This window comes from Manis pentadactyla, chromosome 12 (genome assembly GCF_030020395.1).
Source record: "Manis pentadactyla isolate mManPen7 chromosome 12, mManPen7.hap1, whole genome shotgun sequence".
Classification (NCBI taxonomy): domain Eukaryota; kingdom Metazoa; phylum Chordata; class Mammalia; order Pholidota; family Manidae; genus Manis; species Manis pentadactyla.
In genome coordinates this window covers 47,855,398-47,869,312 of record NC_080030.1, presented here as the reverse complement: position 1 = coordinate 47,869,312, position 13,915 = coordinate 47,855,398, and the positions used below count along the sequence as shown (strand labels likewise).

Genomic DNA, 13,915 nt, shown 5'->3' with positions numbered 1-13,915 from the left:
AAACTATAACTTTGTGCTATAAAGAATATCATACATCATTAATTGCTGTGGTGGGGGGAAGATGAAAGATTGTGTGCAAAACTTCCACTTTCTTTATGATTCATCAGACATGCTGTCAGTGAGGTTGGATGTGGGACTGAGAGAGATGTGAAGAAAAAGGATCAGATGTAAAGTCAGAATCCTAGGGAGTGGGACAGAGAGCTTCTTAGGGGAAATTTCAAGTGTTGCTGAGCAGTGATGGGTTTATAATAATAAGAGTAAAGGGTGCGAGACAGGCAGAGAGGGAGCACAGGAGAGGAAGGTAAGGAGCACAGACTAGGGCTGCCCCTGGTCTGCAGTGGTGTCTGAGATGTCCATTTCTCTGGGTGTTGCAGTCCCTCATTCAGCCTGTGGCTTGGCAGGCAGATCTTGATTTGGATTTCAGACAGCACTTACCTGCTGAGGCAGTGAGCAACCTTTGTGATCACATTCAGTGACCTTGGACCTGGAGGTCATTATTTGAACATAGTGGAGACATGTCTTGTGCTTTGAAAGAGTAGCATTTTGCTTGGAAAATGGGAGAACAATGGCCCAGAAGTAGCACTGGAAAGCAAGGAGGACCCTTATTCCAGCTGCTCACCCTGGGGCATTTAGGGTCTTAGAGAAAAAAGAAAAACAATTTAAAGTGTTTCAGTGAATTGATGGCTTAGGGAAAACAGCTTTGCTTAAGATGAGGGGGAAGGGATTGGTTTGTGGAGTCTGCTGAACATAACATAGAGTTCTGGACATAACAAAAGGAGTTGTGGAGGTGGATTGGGACAGACTGGGGAAGGTGCAGAGTCCTACTGGAGTTACAGTCCAATATTCATGAGGACTGAATGTCTGGCAGTGACTTAGCTAAAAAGGAAATAAGAAGTGCTGAGATAAATCCTGTCATAGACACAGCTCTGTGGTCCTGAGTATCTGCCTGCTGGCGAGGGCAGTCCCGGGGAGAGCCTGGTTCTACAGGGTCCTGGGCAGGAATCGTGGGGTCAGGCCCCTCTCTTGAGCTTCCCAAATGGTGTGGCATTATCAGCTTAGAAAAGTCTCTTCAGTTCCCACGGAGTGAGTTAAAGCCTTCGTGATGACGGGACCTCTGTGTATCAAGGGCTGCCCCCCCAGACACCATAGGTCCTTGGGGAGATCTGAGTGCCTCATTACCTTGGCCACAACCCCCAAAGCCTGCTTTAATATTTTCCAGGTAAATGTTATTATATTTACCAACGAATAAAATTACCTTGTGAAGGTACCCATTGAAAACCTTCAGAATTGTTTCATTTTAAGTTTTCTACATGCCACTCAAACTACTGATGCTACGCTTTTCCACTCTAAAAGAGATAAATACATTTAAATCTCTTATAACTGTAAAGGTCATCTTTTAAGTATACCAGAATTTGGCTACACATATCAGTGGGTTTCCTAAGATCCTCTTTTCCTTTAAAGTCCAAAAGAGACTTATCTATTTGTGTTTAGTCTTTTGACCAATTATAAACACATACATACTTGATTAAATAATGTATCTTATAACTTAAAACATCTAGTATTATTTCACATCTTTAAAATAACATAAAAAAGTCAGTTGTGTGGGTGGCCATGTTTTGTTATGCTACAAAGTAACTATAAGCAATTTTGTCGCATATCAGCTGCTTTTGGAGCAGAAATCTCTTTAAAAGCTAGGCATTTATGTTTTAAAAATCCCAGTTCCCTTTAATATAAACTATTATAAATCTGTCATCTATGGATTCCTTAACTCTTTTATGAGAGGCTATTTATATTTTCAGTGTGCAGCGCTTCTTGCACTGAAGAATTCTATTGCCTGTTACTTCTGTTTGAAGTAAAAATTCTTGTCTCTGCTACAGTTACCCTTCTAAACTTCAAATATATCTTTTTAGACTTTCAGCCTATCCCTATTCTTTATGGTTTATAGATACAGTCTGTATTCTTTATGATTTAGCCCTATCCTTTATCATATATATATATATATAAAGATTAGAAAACCTCTGTCTTTTGTCTAGTAGCCACAATTTCAAATCATTTTTTTCTATAATAGTGCTCCTTCCCCTATATTCTCTCATTACATTTTCAGAACTTTGATAGCTCTGTTCTGATCTTTCTTGAGATGTAGCAAGCAGAACTGTCAGATATAAACTAAACTCTGCATTGAGAATTGTGGACTAATGTGTGTTCAGTGCTGGATGTAATCTTAGGAAACATCTATATTAATACTTTCAACCTTTTTGCTGGCAGCATACCTCTCATCTGCTCCTCGTGGGAACATTTCATTTACATTCAGTGATTCTGAGGAAGCCGAATGTGAAGCTATGGATCAGGGGTTGAGAATGGAAGGTGTTTTCTGGCAGGTGTGCTCATCTCTGTGATGGACTGTGTAGTTTTAAAAGGACCTCTGGAGATTCTGAAATGGGTCCTTGACTCACCTCGTCCAAGCCACTTATTTTAAGGATGGAGAAAACAAAACAAAACTGGAGATTTGAAGTGATTTACTCCAAGCCATCTAGCTAGTGAATAGCAGAGCTGGTAGAAGTAGGTTGTTTCCTTCTGAGAGCAGTGCTCAAATGATATTATTATGAAGGTAATTTCTTAGTCATAAAGTGTGCATACATATTTCTGAGCCTGTAATTTTAGCAGTTGTTTTTGGCCTTATGGTAGTCTAATAAATCACATGAAGTTCCTTAATACTGATTATGTAAAATGGAAGTGTTTGGTTTTACTAAATTTTATAGTTACTAGTTTTATATGAGTACTCTCAAAGTAGTGATTGCCTGTTCATGGTTGATTGATTGCATGTGTGTTCTCCTTTAATTGTTTGCTTTTTGATACCTTTTTGGCACAGCCTTTATTTGGTTATTCTTAATATTTTTTTCTGTTGATGTTTAAAAATTGAAAATATGGGCAGGGCTAGATGGAAGATAAAACGCCATTCCCACCAACCGCCCAAATCTTGGTGAGTAATTTTAAAAATTAAATATATGCATATAATTACAAAAAACTTAAAAGAATTGAAGTACTTATAACAAAATACAGAGGTTCTCTTACTGCTCACTGTAAGCACCATAAATCCCCCTCCCTAAGAACAACTACTCCTGTCTCTCCGTCACCACTCGGCAAGACCATTCTACTTTCTGTCTCTATGAATGTGACCTACTCTAAGTATCTCATGTAATTGGAATCATACAGCATTTGTGTTTTTGTGGCTGGCTTACTTCACTTAGCTCACCCATGTTGTATACCATACTGCAGAACTTCCTTTTTAAGGCTGAATAATATCCCATTGTTTGTTTAGACCACATTTTGCTTATCTGTTCATCCATGGATGGACACTTGGGTTGCTTCCACATTTTTGGCTACAGTGAATAATGCTGCTATGAGCATGGGTGCACAAGTATCTCTTTAAGACCCTGCTTTCAGTATTACGGGGTATTTATCCAGAAGTGGAGTTGTTGGATCATATGTTAATTATAGTTTTAATTTTTTGAAGAATTACAATACCGTTTTCCACAGTGGCTGTTACCATTTCATCATTGATTTTCTAGATAAACAGAGATTCAGGATTGACATTATTATGCCTGTCTAAACATCATTAACAGCCAAGCATTGATGTGTACTATAGTTTAGCTTCCTCTCTGTTTGTTTTACCTGAAATTAATAATTGCCTTGCTTTTATGCACTTAGGTTTCTTTGTACCTATGGCTAATCCTTCCCATATTTTCCGATGTCCTGATAGTATAATTTCCTACAAACACATTTTAAGCAGCCTGTCACTTCTAATATTTGATCTTGGAGACATCTCTGCTGGAGATATACTTTCTAGGCTTGCTGCAGAGACATAATCCTCGGGATTTTCTGTGCTTACCTCCTAGTTTGGAATCCCTATTTTGTGGATTTCATGTTTGTTTTGTTTTTTTCATCCTCTTTTGGGTTATTTCCTTGTTTGTCAGAATGTGTCCTTTGTTAGTTTTGTCAAGTGAAGACACAGAAACAGGAGTCAGAATGGGATTGACAGCCCTCATCTGGTCCAGTCTGGGCTCATTCTGTCTTCTGAGGTCTTGTTTCTCCATCAGCATGAGAGCCTGTTTTCTTCTCCCTGTGCTGAATCTCTTATTTTTATGCTTCTTGTACCTTCTCCTTTCTTCATTTACAAACTGAGTTTTGTGGAGGCCACCTCTCAGAAGTATCTAGAAAAATGGTGTCTAAGAGGTAAGTTTAAAGGCATATTATAAATAGATTGTCATTCTATAGGTACTTAGAATACCGTAATAAGGACTCTGAGAAATGTGGAGATATAAATGATTGCTTCTACTCCTAGTGAGTTTACAGGATAGGAGGACAGACAAGAAATCTTTATGATATAGTTAAAGTAAAATTTAAGAGTAAAACAAATCATAATCCAAGGGCTTTCCTAGAAAATAACATGCAGTTAATTTCTGTAAAGAGTTGTACTGACTTTTTATGAACTCAGACCAAGGAAACCTAATTGGGCTGGGATATTCCGAAGGAGGTGGTCCTTAACCCTTAGAGGAGGTAGGATCTGATAAGTGGAGATGGTCAGAAGGAGATTTTTTACTTGGATATAGATTTTTGTGTAGACACAGCATTAAGAATATTCTAGAGAAAAAGGAACTTATCATTTTGACCTGAACAGAGTATTGGAGAGAACTGGGCAAAGCAATTTGAATGTATTCTGTACATAGCCAAACACTGTTGGAGATGGTCCAGTAAGTTAATGCTGAGATGAGGTTGATTGTATTCCAGAATGTCATCTGAGTGGAAACATATCATAGAGCTTTTGTGTCTGGCTTCATTCACTTAGCAGAATGCATTTGAGATTCCATCCTTGTGGTTTCATCTATCAGGAGTTCATTATTACTGCTGAGTAGTAATCCATTGTATGCATGTGCTACAGTTTATCTACTTTCTGATTGATAACATTTGAGTTATGACCTGTTTGGAGCCATTTTGAATAAAGCTGCTTTAAACATTTCTTCTATAGATTTTGTGGGGATGTAAGTTTTCATTTCTTCTGGGTAAATATTTAGAAATAGGATTGCTGAATGTTTCTTAAGTGCATGGTTAACTTTATAAAAAATTGCTAAACTGTTTTTCAGAATAGCTGTACCATATTAAACTCCTACTTTCAATGCATGAGAGTTACTATACATTCTCACCAGCACTTGGTATAGTCAATTTCTTAAAACCATTCTAATATGTAGTGCTTTCTCACAATGGTTTGAGTTTACATTTCTCTGATGATTAATGATGCTGAACATCTTTTCATGTGCTTATTTTTTATCCATTTATCTTTTATGATGATGTATCTATTTAAGTCTTTACCCATATGTTTCCAGAATATGTTTATTAATGGTAAAAAATATACTGTCCATAATAAATTCAAATAATGCAGAAAAGTACAAATTGGAAAGTAAACCACTTTAAATCCCAGAACCCAGAAATAACTATTTTAATATTGAGTTAACGTTCCATCCATTTTTCCCTTCATCTATATGTGTATAGAAGGACAGATGGTTGAGTGGATGATGAAGGGAGGAATGAGTGGATGGACAGACAGAAGGTATATATATATATGTGAGGTCATGTTACATGTGCTGATTTGTAATATTGTGATACGATTCACATACCATGAAATTCACCCATTTAAAGCGTTTTTGTATTTTTAGTATATTTTTTAGTATATTCACTGTGTGGTGCAACTATTACCAAACTCTTAATTTCAGAACACTTTATCACCCAGAAAGAAACCCAATACCCATTAGCAATCAGTCCCCATTGTCTTCTACTTCAGTCCAAGGCAACAACTAATTTACTTTCTCTTTCTATGGATTTACCTCGTTTAGAAATTTCTTATGAATGGATCACACAGTACATGGCCTCTTGTGTCTGTCTGGCTTTTCTCACTTGGCATAATGTTTTCGGGGTCCATCTATGTTATCGCATGTATCAGTACCCTATTCCTTTTTTAGGGCCAAATAATATTTCATGTATGGGTGTACTACATTTTGTTTATCAACTTTTCTCTCAATTGATGGACATTTGGGTTGATGCTATTATTTGGCTGTTATAAGAAATGATGCTATAAATATTTATGTACAAGTTGTTCTGGGACATATGTTTTCAATTCTTTTGGTTTAAATTTCTAGGAGTGAAATTATTAATACCCATTTTTATATTAAGTTCTCTTATTATGGAGCTTTGAGGTATATAAAGTTTTGAAGGAGATACAGGTGTTTGTATTTCCTAAATCATGCAACTTCAGGATAGTTGTGTTTAAATTTTGATGTAGATTTAATGCAGGGTTTATAAAAGTTTGATTTTCCAAATGTGTTCCAAATATAATATTATTTAAATGAGCTTAAAGAACTGATTTGTATTGATATGAGTTATTTAAAAATGTATAAAGTAAGCCCTTTACATTTTTTAATTTTTTTCTTAAATATTTCTTCACATTTTACTTCTTCCTAGAATTCATTTAGTCACTCATTGTATGAATACCTATTAATATTTTCTTTGAGGGTCAGACATTATACTAAGGTATTGAAATAAAATGCATCGGGAGTGACTTACTATACAATCACAAGCTGTATAGTGTAGTCATAATTATTTTATGCTCTGGATGTGATTTGATTGATATTTCTGTGTCTCTCTCCCTCTCCCTCTTCTCACCACTCCATTACTTCTCCCATTAAAGATTATTCAAGACACATATAAATAAATCTCTGAGTTACATTAGGTACTTAAATAAATAAAATCTCCTTTGAGGCTGCCTGTTAATTGTTTCTTCAGGGTGTGCATGATGTGGACTGTCACAGCGTAAGTAATGGAGATGTGCCTGTCGTGTTATTACTTGTAGTGTTGCTGACAGACAGAGTGCCTTGGAGGCTGAGCTGAGGACCGTGCAGGCCTCTCGCAAGGACCTGGAGAGCTTCCTAAAGTGGATGCAAGAAGCAGAAACCACAGTTAACGTGCTTGCGGATGCCTCTCAGCGGGAGAATGCTCTTCAGGACACTGTCTTGGCCAGGGAACTCACACAGCAGATGCAGGCAAGTGCATGGGAAACGGCAACCAGTACTTTTATTTGCGCTGTGCAATGTTGAGGCACCTACATGCAAATTTATTACTGTTAAAAGGTGAGGTGGTCACCTTATTCTGTGATGAAATCTATGCTCCCCTGTGAATAACTGCTGTCTGGAAATAAGTTCTATAAAATAATTTTACTTAATAATTGAGGAAAAACACCTTGTTTTATGGAAGTAATAGTAGTTCATGTAGACTTCAGGGCTCATAGCATTTTGTTCTCTGTCATTTTAAACCCTGTTACAGTTAGCCTTATTGAACCCTAAATTGTAAGGACATTTCTTCTTAATATGAAATTGTTTCTTTTTCAGTTTATTATAAATACTTAACATAAAAGTCGCAGTGTTCATTGCTTAGTTTACAACAAAGAACATTAGACATGAAGGTATTTTATGTTTTTAGCTTGGTAAGTATAATTGGGTATGCAGTTTGAGGTTCAGATTTCCCTTCTACATGAAATATGATAGCAAATCTTTAAATATTTCCTTTAAAGCAATTTATGAGGCATCTAACCTAGCATGTCTGAATCCTTTTTCTTGAAATACAACTCCTTCTGGGCCCTTGAATTTCCCATTTTCTTTGTGTAAAATGACCTATTCTTTCCAGTCACAGGCCTTCTCACTTAGACCTTGGTTCAAAGCCTCTTTCAATGAAGAAGTCTCCTTGTCTACCACAGTTTTACATCTGATTACTTCTTTATGCCATGTCATTTTTACGTCATTTTGTTAGTTATTTCTGATATGCTTGTGAACTCAGGATCCAGTGTCATCTGAAACCGTGTTCTCCTTGCCCAGTTGGTCACATGGTTCTCCAAGGGTAGAAATCGCGTTACCGCATATTGTTGCCAGTCTACACAGTGCTCCGTGTGCAGTTCTAAATAAACACTTGCCAGCTGCCCTTGGACCTTAGCTTCACCATTATGAAATTCAGTATGGGGACCTTATTTAAAGAATCCTTTCTTAGGAACTCTTTTCCCTCTGGAAATCAAAATATTAACAAATATGTGGCTCTGGATAAAGGGTGTAGAAGATTTCTTGGAACTACTATTCTTCTTACAAGTTTTCTCCGAGTTTGAAGCTGTTTCATTAAAAAGTTATAAAAAATTTTACAGGACCTTTTGGTAATAGACTTATCTAGAACTTGTTCCTATGCATAAAGACTGTTAGGGTGTTCTGTGGTTGAGTTCTCCAGATTAATTTAAGGAAAATCTATGTTTACTTGCACCACTTCTTATTTCTTTATCTTGGGTATAATGCACTTGTGACTTGGTAATGAGAGTGAACAGGCAAATACCGAAGGTAAATATGTTATTCAGTCTCACCCTCTAGAATCTCATGAAGTTACTATAAATGTTAATTGACAAAACATTTAGGTATTATGTCATTTCTAGGGAGTTATAGAGAGCTCTAAATGTGGGTAGATGCTAGAATATATAATTTTTTATGATTTAAACAACTATGAGCCTGACCTGTAAATGCTCGTGGATGCTTAATTTATGTAACAGCATTTAACTCCAAAGATACCTAGGCTGTGCATGTGAGTAGGTAGCAGTGTATAGACAATAAGCAGAGGAGGTTTGAAGTGAACCTTGATAATGAGCACCAGCAAAACACATACCCATTGGAGAGTCTAATTCTCTGACACATTTTATCTCGGGATGTACTCTTATCACACCAAAAGTCTTTTCAATATTTAATAAATACCCAAACTGTGCAAATAAATGTAAATAGAGATGCTTAAAATCTTTCTAAATAAAAATAACTAAGCCCAGAATTATTTGTCGTATGGCAAGCAGCATAGAAAAAAAGGTTGCTGACTAAAATGCTAAAATAAATTATAACATGTATAGTAAATGCTTCTTAAAAATAATTTAATGGTGCTAAAATAGTCTGTGTTGGCTTATAAGATGTGTTAAAGAGGGCATTTATTAAAAGCCTATTGAAATGTCTTTGTCTAAAAATAAACTTATGTATTTGTTTATGTTTGGTGTGTTTCACATTGTGATAATTTGCATGATATTTCACTCCCTTGCTCGTTTGTTAAGTACTCTTTGTTTTAAAATATTCTCTCCATTTTATTAAAAAAATAATTCCATGGCTTTATATTTGGCTCTTTTTAGGTAGGTGGTTTTTGAGACTTAGTACCTTTTGCTGAGGCAAGAGAATTTTAATTTTTCTATGGGCTTTTGTATTAATGACTCCTTTTGTATGAGTGAACAGACAGCTAAAATGAGAATGTGTTTGCTAATGGAGAGATGTTTGTTGAAGAAAATGCATGTATAAAAGCATCTGAAATCATAAAGTGTCTGGCAGTATGGTGGTGATGGACAGTTTATGCGTACACTTAGGAAAATGGAACACAGCCCATGGTATACATGTCCTCTGGGTACACGGAGTGTGTGTGAAACTGCCTCCATGACACATCACAGCTTGTAATTGCTTCATGTCTTACAGCAGCTGGATGCAGGGCCGTGGGAGTATTTCACGAAGATGACGTTTACTGTGTGTTCAGTTTAAGGTGAATTTGGGTAAATTTTGGTAGATAGTTTGGAAGCACAGTGGACGATGCAGATGAGTTTCTGGAAGTATGCTGTGATACATGCCATTTCTGGTAAGGATGGATGAGCATTTGGATTTATGTATTTATGTTTCATTGCCCTGCTGCAGGACAGTTAAGTTTTACTCCTCAGCAGAGGACTATTAGCAAGAGAAAACCCAATCATTTGGAGATTCCCAGGAGAGAGAAGCTCTCATAGAAGGTTTTATATGACTTGCTAAGTATTTTGTATTTTAACCTAGTGGCAGCAGGAAGAAGTCTTTAAAGGATATTAAGCATGAGAGTGATGAAATGGGTTTGTATTTTATAGGAATCTAGCTGGTGGCATGATGAGGAATGGATTTGAACTGGGCAAGACTAACGGCAGAGCATTCTGTTAGGATGCTCTTGTAGCCATCTGGTCAGAGGTGATCATGACCAGAAAGGAGGCAGTGATAGGGGCAGAGACCTAATGCCTTGGTAGTAAGGGTACAGTAAGGGAGGGGGAAGGGGTAAGCAGCAAAGAAGATTGCCAAGTGTCATTAGAACCTGAGATTGAGAAGATAGGAAAAGAAAAAGTCCGGGCAGAGGTGCAAGTTAGCAGGGAGTGTGATGTATGTGGTAAATTCCATTTCGACAATGTTGAAATGAGGCATTTGAATAACATCCAAGAGGAGATGCCTGGTACGCAGTATCACTGTGAATGTGTATTCAGATAAGAATTTGGCCAAAGATGCAGAAACTTTTTCCTTTTTGCTTTTGAGTGAAAGCCTGTTACTGACTTTACAATAATTTATTAATTCAAGTGCACCTATTCTTAATTTTCTTGCCCATATTGTAGGATATTATTATCATTTTAGTTGTATTTTAAAATATAAGCTTTAGCAGCACCAATTAATTGAGTTGCTCTGATTCTTTCCTGGGTAACACTTTGCTGTCCTACTGCCTTTCTGGTTGGTATTATAATAGGGTTGTTTTTACTCTGTAATGCTATGTGTTTTGGGATTATTATATTTCCATCTCCTATGTTCTCTTTCATCTTAATTTTCATCAAAAGTCCAGATTTTGAATGTTCAGTTTGTTTCAGATCTTTCCCTGTATACCCAGCTTCATGTCCAGCAGTGTTTGGGGTAGAAACTTCACCTGCTGGTTCAAGAATTACAACATCATTTTTTTTTTCATAACAGATTTATTGACATATAATTAACATACCATACAACCTATCCATTTAAAGTGTACAACTCCATTTTTCTACTTTATTCACAGAGCTGGGCAATTATCACCATAATCAAATTAGAACATTCCCATCACTTCACAAAGAAACCCTGTACCCCTTAGCTATCAACCCCTCAACTCCCACCCCTAAACAATCACAAATCTACTTCCTGTCTTAATATATTTGCCTAATTGCTTGATGCTTTTAATTGTACCATTAATTGACTACCTCTTCCAATTTGGGCTTTATACAGATATTTTGATCTTGTGAGCCTAGCCAGAGGGAGGCAGTATAGGTTCTCGGTATAGACCTTCCTGGAAAAACTTTGCAAACAGAAGCCCACAAAAAGCACTGCTTGATAAACACGACCCTGTAAGACCCAATAGAGGACTGTAAATCATCCTGAAATGAAGGACTCAGAAGACAGATGAAGTAAAAGAAGAGAAACAAATACTTTAAACTGTAGCATTTCTTTAAAAGAATCATGACAATAGTAGTGAAAAATGAAAATGCATCATTGCACGGGTTATTAGTTTGAGCAGGACACTGATAATGACAAATGTCTGTATTCTATTCCTGGCTGTGTCCTTTGACCCAGTCATTTAATCATGCTGGGTTATCTTGCTCATTTCCTAACAGGAACTTACCCCAGTGGATATTTGTAGTAGTATTCAAGCTGCAGTAGAAAATGCATCTCATATATGTACACATATATATTAAAAAACCCCAAATTCTGTTCTGGGTTTTTTATATCATATAATCATGTCTCATATTTCTTACTCATAAAATTAAAACAGCTTTATGGCAAATAAGGTCGTGAAGATGCTGTGGAAGGGGAGATGTGGTAATTTGGAATGTTAGTCAATTATAGACTTTCTTTCACTATTAACTTTGCTGTTTAATTAGAGTCATAACCTAACATTAGAAATTCGATTTCTACCGGCTTTCCTCCTAGGCAGGCATCTGAGAGCCCATGGAAGACTCTACTTTGAGGGTATGTTAGGTAAAAACATATCCTCTGCAGTTGTTTTGTTTTGTTTTAGATGATCTTGTTCTGAGACCTGTCTGGAGGTGATTTATTAGCGCTTAATGTATGGGGTGATATCATAAGGGCCAGGTACCCTTCTGCTCTTCTCAAGATTTATAACAGTGTCTAGTCCCTCATCCCCCAGAGCACAGCCAGAACTGCATTCAGTCGGGTAGTGAACGCACCCTCTTTAGAGTTAGAGCGTGAACGCCACTCAGTTCTCTTGATGTAAACCGGCTAGAAGCCCTGCACCGCGGTGATGTGTTGAATCCCTCTTCCCAGGGGATGTCTGCTTTGTATCTGCAGCTTTAATGTTTCACTTAATATCCTTTTTGTCTACTGAGCACGCTCCTCTCTAGCAGCAGGCAGCGTTTGGCTGCTCAACAACTTGCTTCCTTTTTTTGGCCATGCCGGGCTGAGCAAGTACTGGCTGTGAGCCTCTGCTGGGGGTGCTTTCTGTGTGGCGTTTGTGTATGTTTTTCAAATTGAGAAGTTGAAGGAATACCAGCCTCCTTTTGCCTAGCATCTAAGCTCCTGTATCTTTCAAATGCGTTCCTGGAAACGAGCATGCTCAGACAACTGGCAAATCATTGTCCAGTGACCGGGAGGAAATGATCACTGCTCTTCATTTATAATGCAAATTCTGAGGTGTCTCCAGAAGTGTGGTAAACTTAAAATGATGGCTGTGGTGAGAACGTCTCTGCAGAAAGTTGTGGTTTTGTTACATCGTTTGCAAAGGATGGCAGTTTCTTCTCCTCGCTATCAGAAGCTCTGTAAGGTAACTGAGTGATTGAAAATAAGGGTCTCGGGTGTTTGACAATTCTACTGTTTCTCAGGCTCTAAAAACTAATCTTTCAGGGTTCTTGTCAAGGAAACATCCCTTTTCTTGGGCACTAATTGTAAAACCTGTTAAAGTGAATTGCTTAAGTATATTTTGCTTAAGAATCTGAAGGAAGTACTGTTTTAGTTCATGTTTTATTTTGCAGTTGACAAAACCTTGTCCTCTGAGAAGGGCTGGTGAACTGTTTGGAGAAAATATGGCAAAACTACATTCATTAAAACCTGTTACCTCCGTGATACTTGGCAGTATCTTAATGGCACATTAATCTCATGCACATTTCAGTAAATTTAAAAGAAGAGTTTAAAATAATCTTTCAAGAGATTACTTAAAAACAGTCCATCTCTTATAGTTCTTTGTTTTTTCAATTAAAAAAATTAAAGCACATTTAGAAACTACCAGATTTAATCTCATAATAAAATATCCCCTACAGTCTCGAATCTTCATATATTATAGATAAATGTGAAGGACTTATTTTTATTTGAACAGGTGGATTAAGTACACTTTTAGGAGGCAACTTGTTTGACAGTTGCAAATTTCGAATACTACGTCATCTTAAACATAAATCATTGAATGAGCTCCTGTATTTTCTTTTAAAGTTAGCTATTATATTTTTTATCATAGTTTTGTTTTATTTAAGCTATGTTCATACTATCTCATTACTTTTGTCAAAAATTGGAGCAATTTGATAAATAGGGAAGGAATTAAAGCAAGAATTTTAAAGTAATCTATACAGTACTGCAGTACCATGTACTCCCTTCGTATCATTTTTTAGTACCATTCATTCCCAAAAATGTACCTTGTTGCCTTGTTAGCTGCCCAAACTCATTTGTAATTGAAGCAACTGCCTCTAGGACAATATTATTTTTCTGAGGATATAAAATATGAACATGTCCAAACATCTAAATGGTGCGTATTACAAGGTAGCGGGTTAGGAGAGGGAAAGCAGTATTCTGTTAGCTTTATCATATATTTTTATTTCTTACAGTTTGGGCAATTAAATGTATTTCTGTCTGGAAACTTTTTTTTAAAGTTTAAGGGGACAGATTAAAGTAACAGGACATTCTTTGCAGAAATACTTAGAAATGAGAAGTGTTTTCATTTGCCTAAGAGGTTACTTAACACTTAGTACAACAATAATTAATTCAGTTATAAAAATTCATACAGTAATTAT

General features: G+C 36.6%; 1 protein-coding gene across 13 annotated transcripts in view; it reads left to right on the top strand.

Moving 5' to 3' along the window:
* UTRN (utrophin) overlaps positions 1-13,915 on the top strand; it is a 483,718-nt gene that overhangs the window by 250,118 nt on the left and 219,685 nt on the right. For 12 of the 13 annotated variants that reach the window (XM_036906868.2, XM_036906866.2, XM_057489131.1 and 9 more), the window contains one exon: positions 6,902-7,091. In XM_036906868.2, the coding sequence (XP_036762763.2) occupies positions 6,902-7,091 (190 nt within the window). Of the gene's footprint in view, positions 1-6,901; positions 7,092-10,742; positions 12,682-13,915 lie in introns of those variants that run through there. The other variant, XM_057489136.1, reaches the window with a different exon arrangement.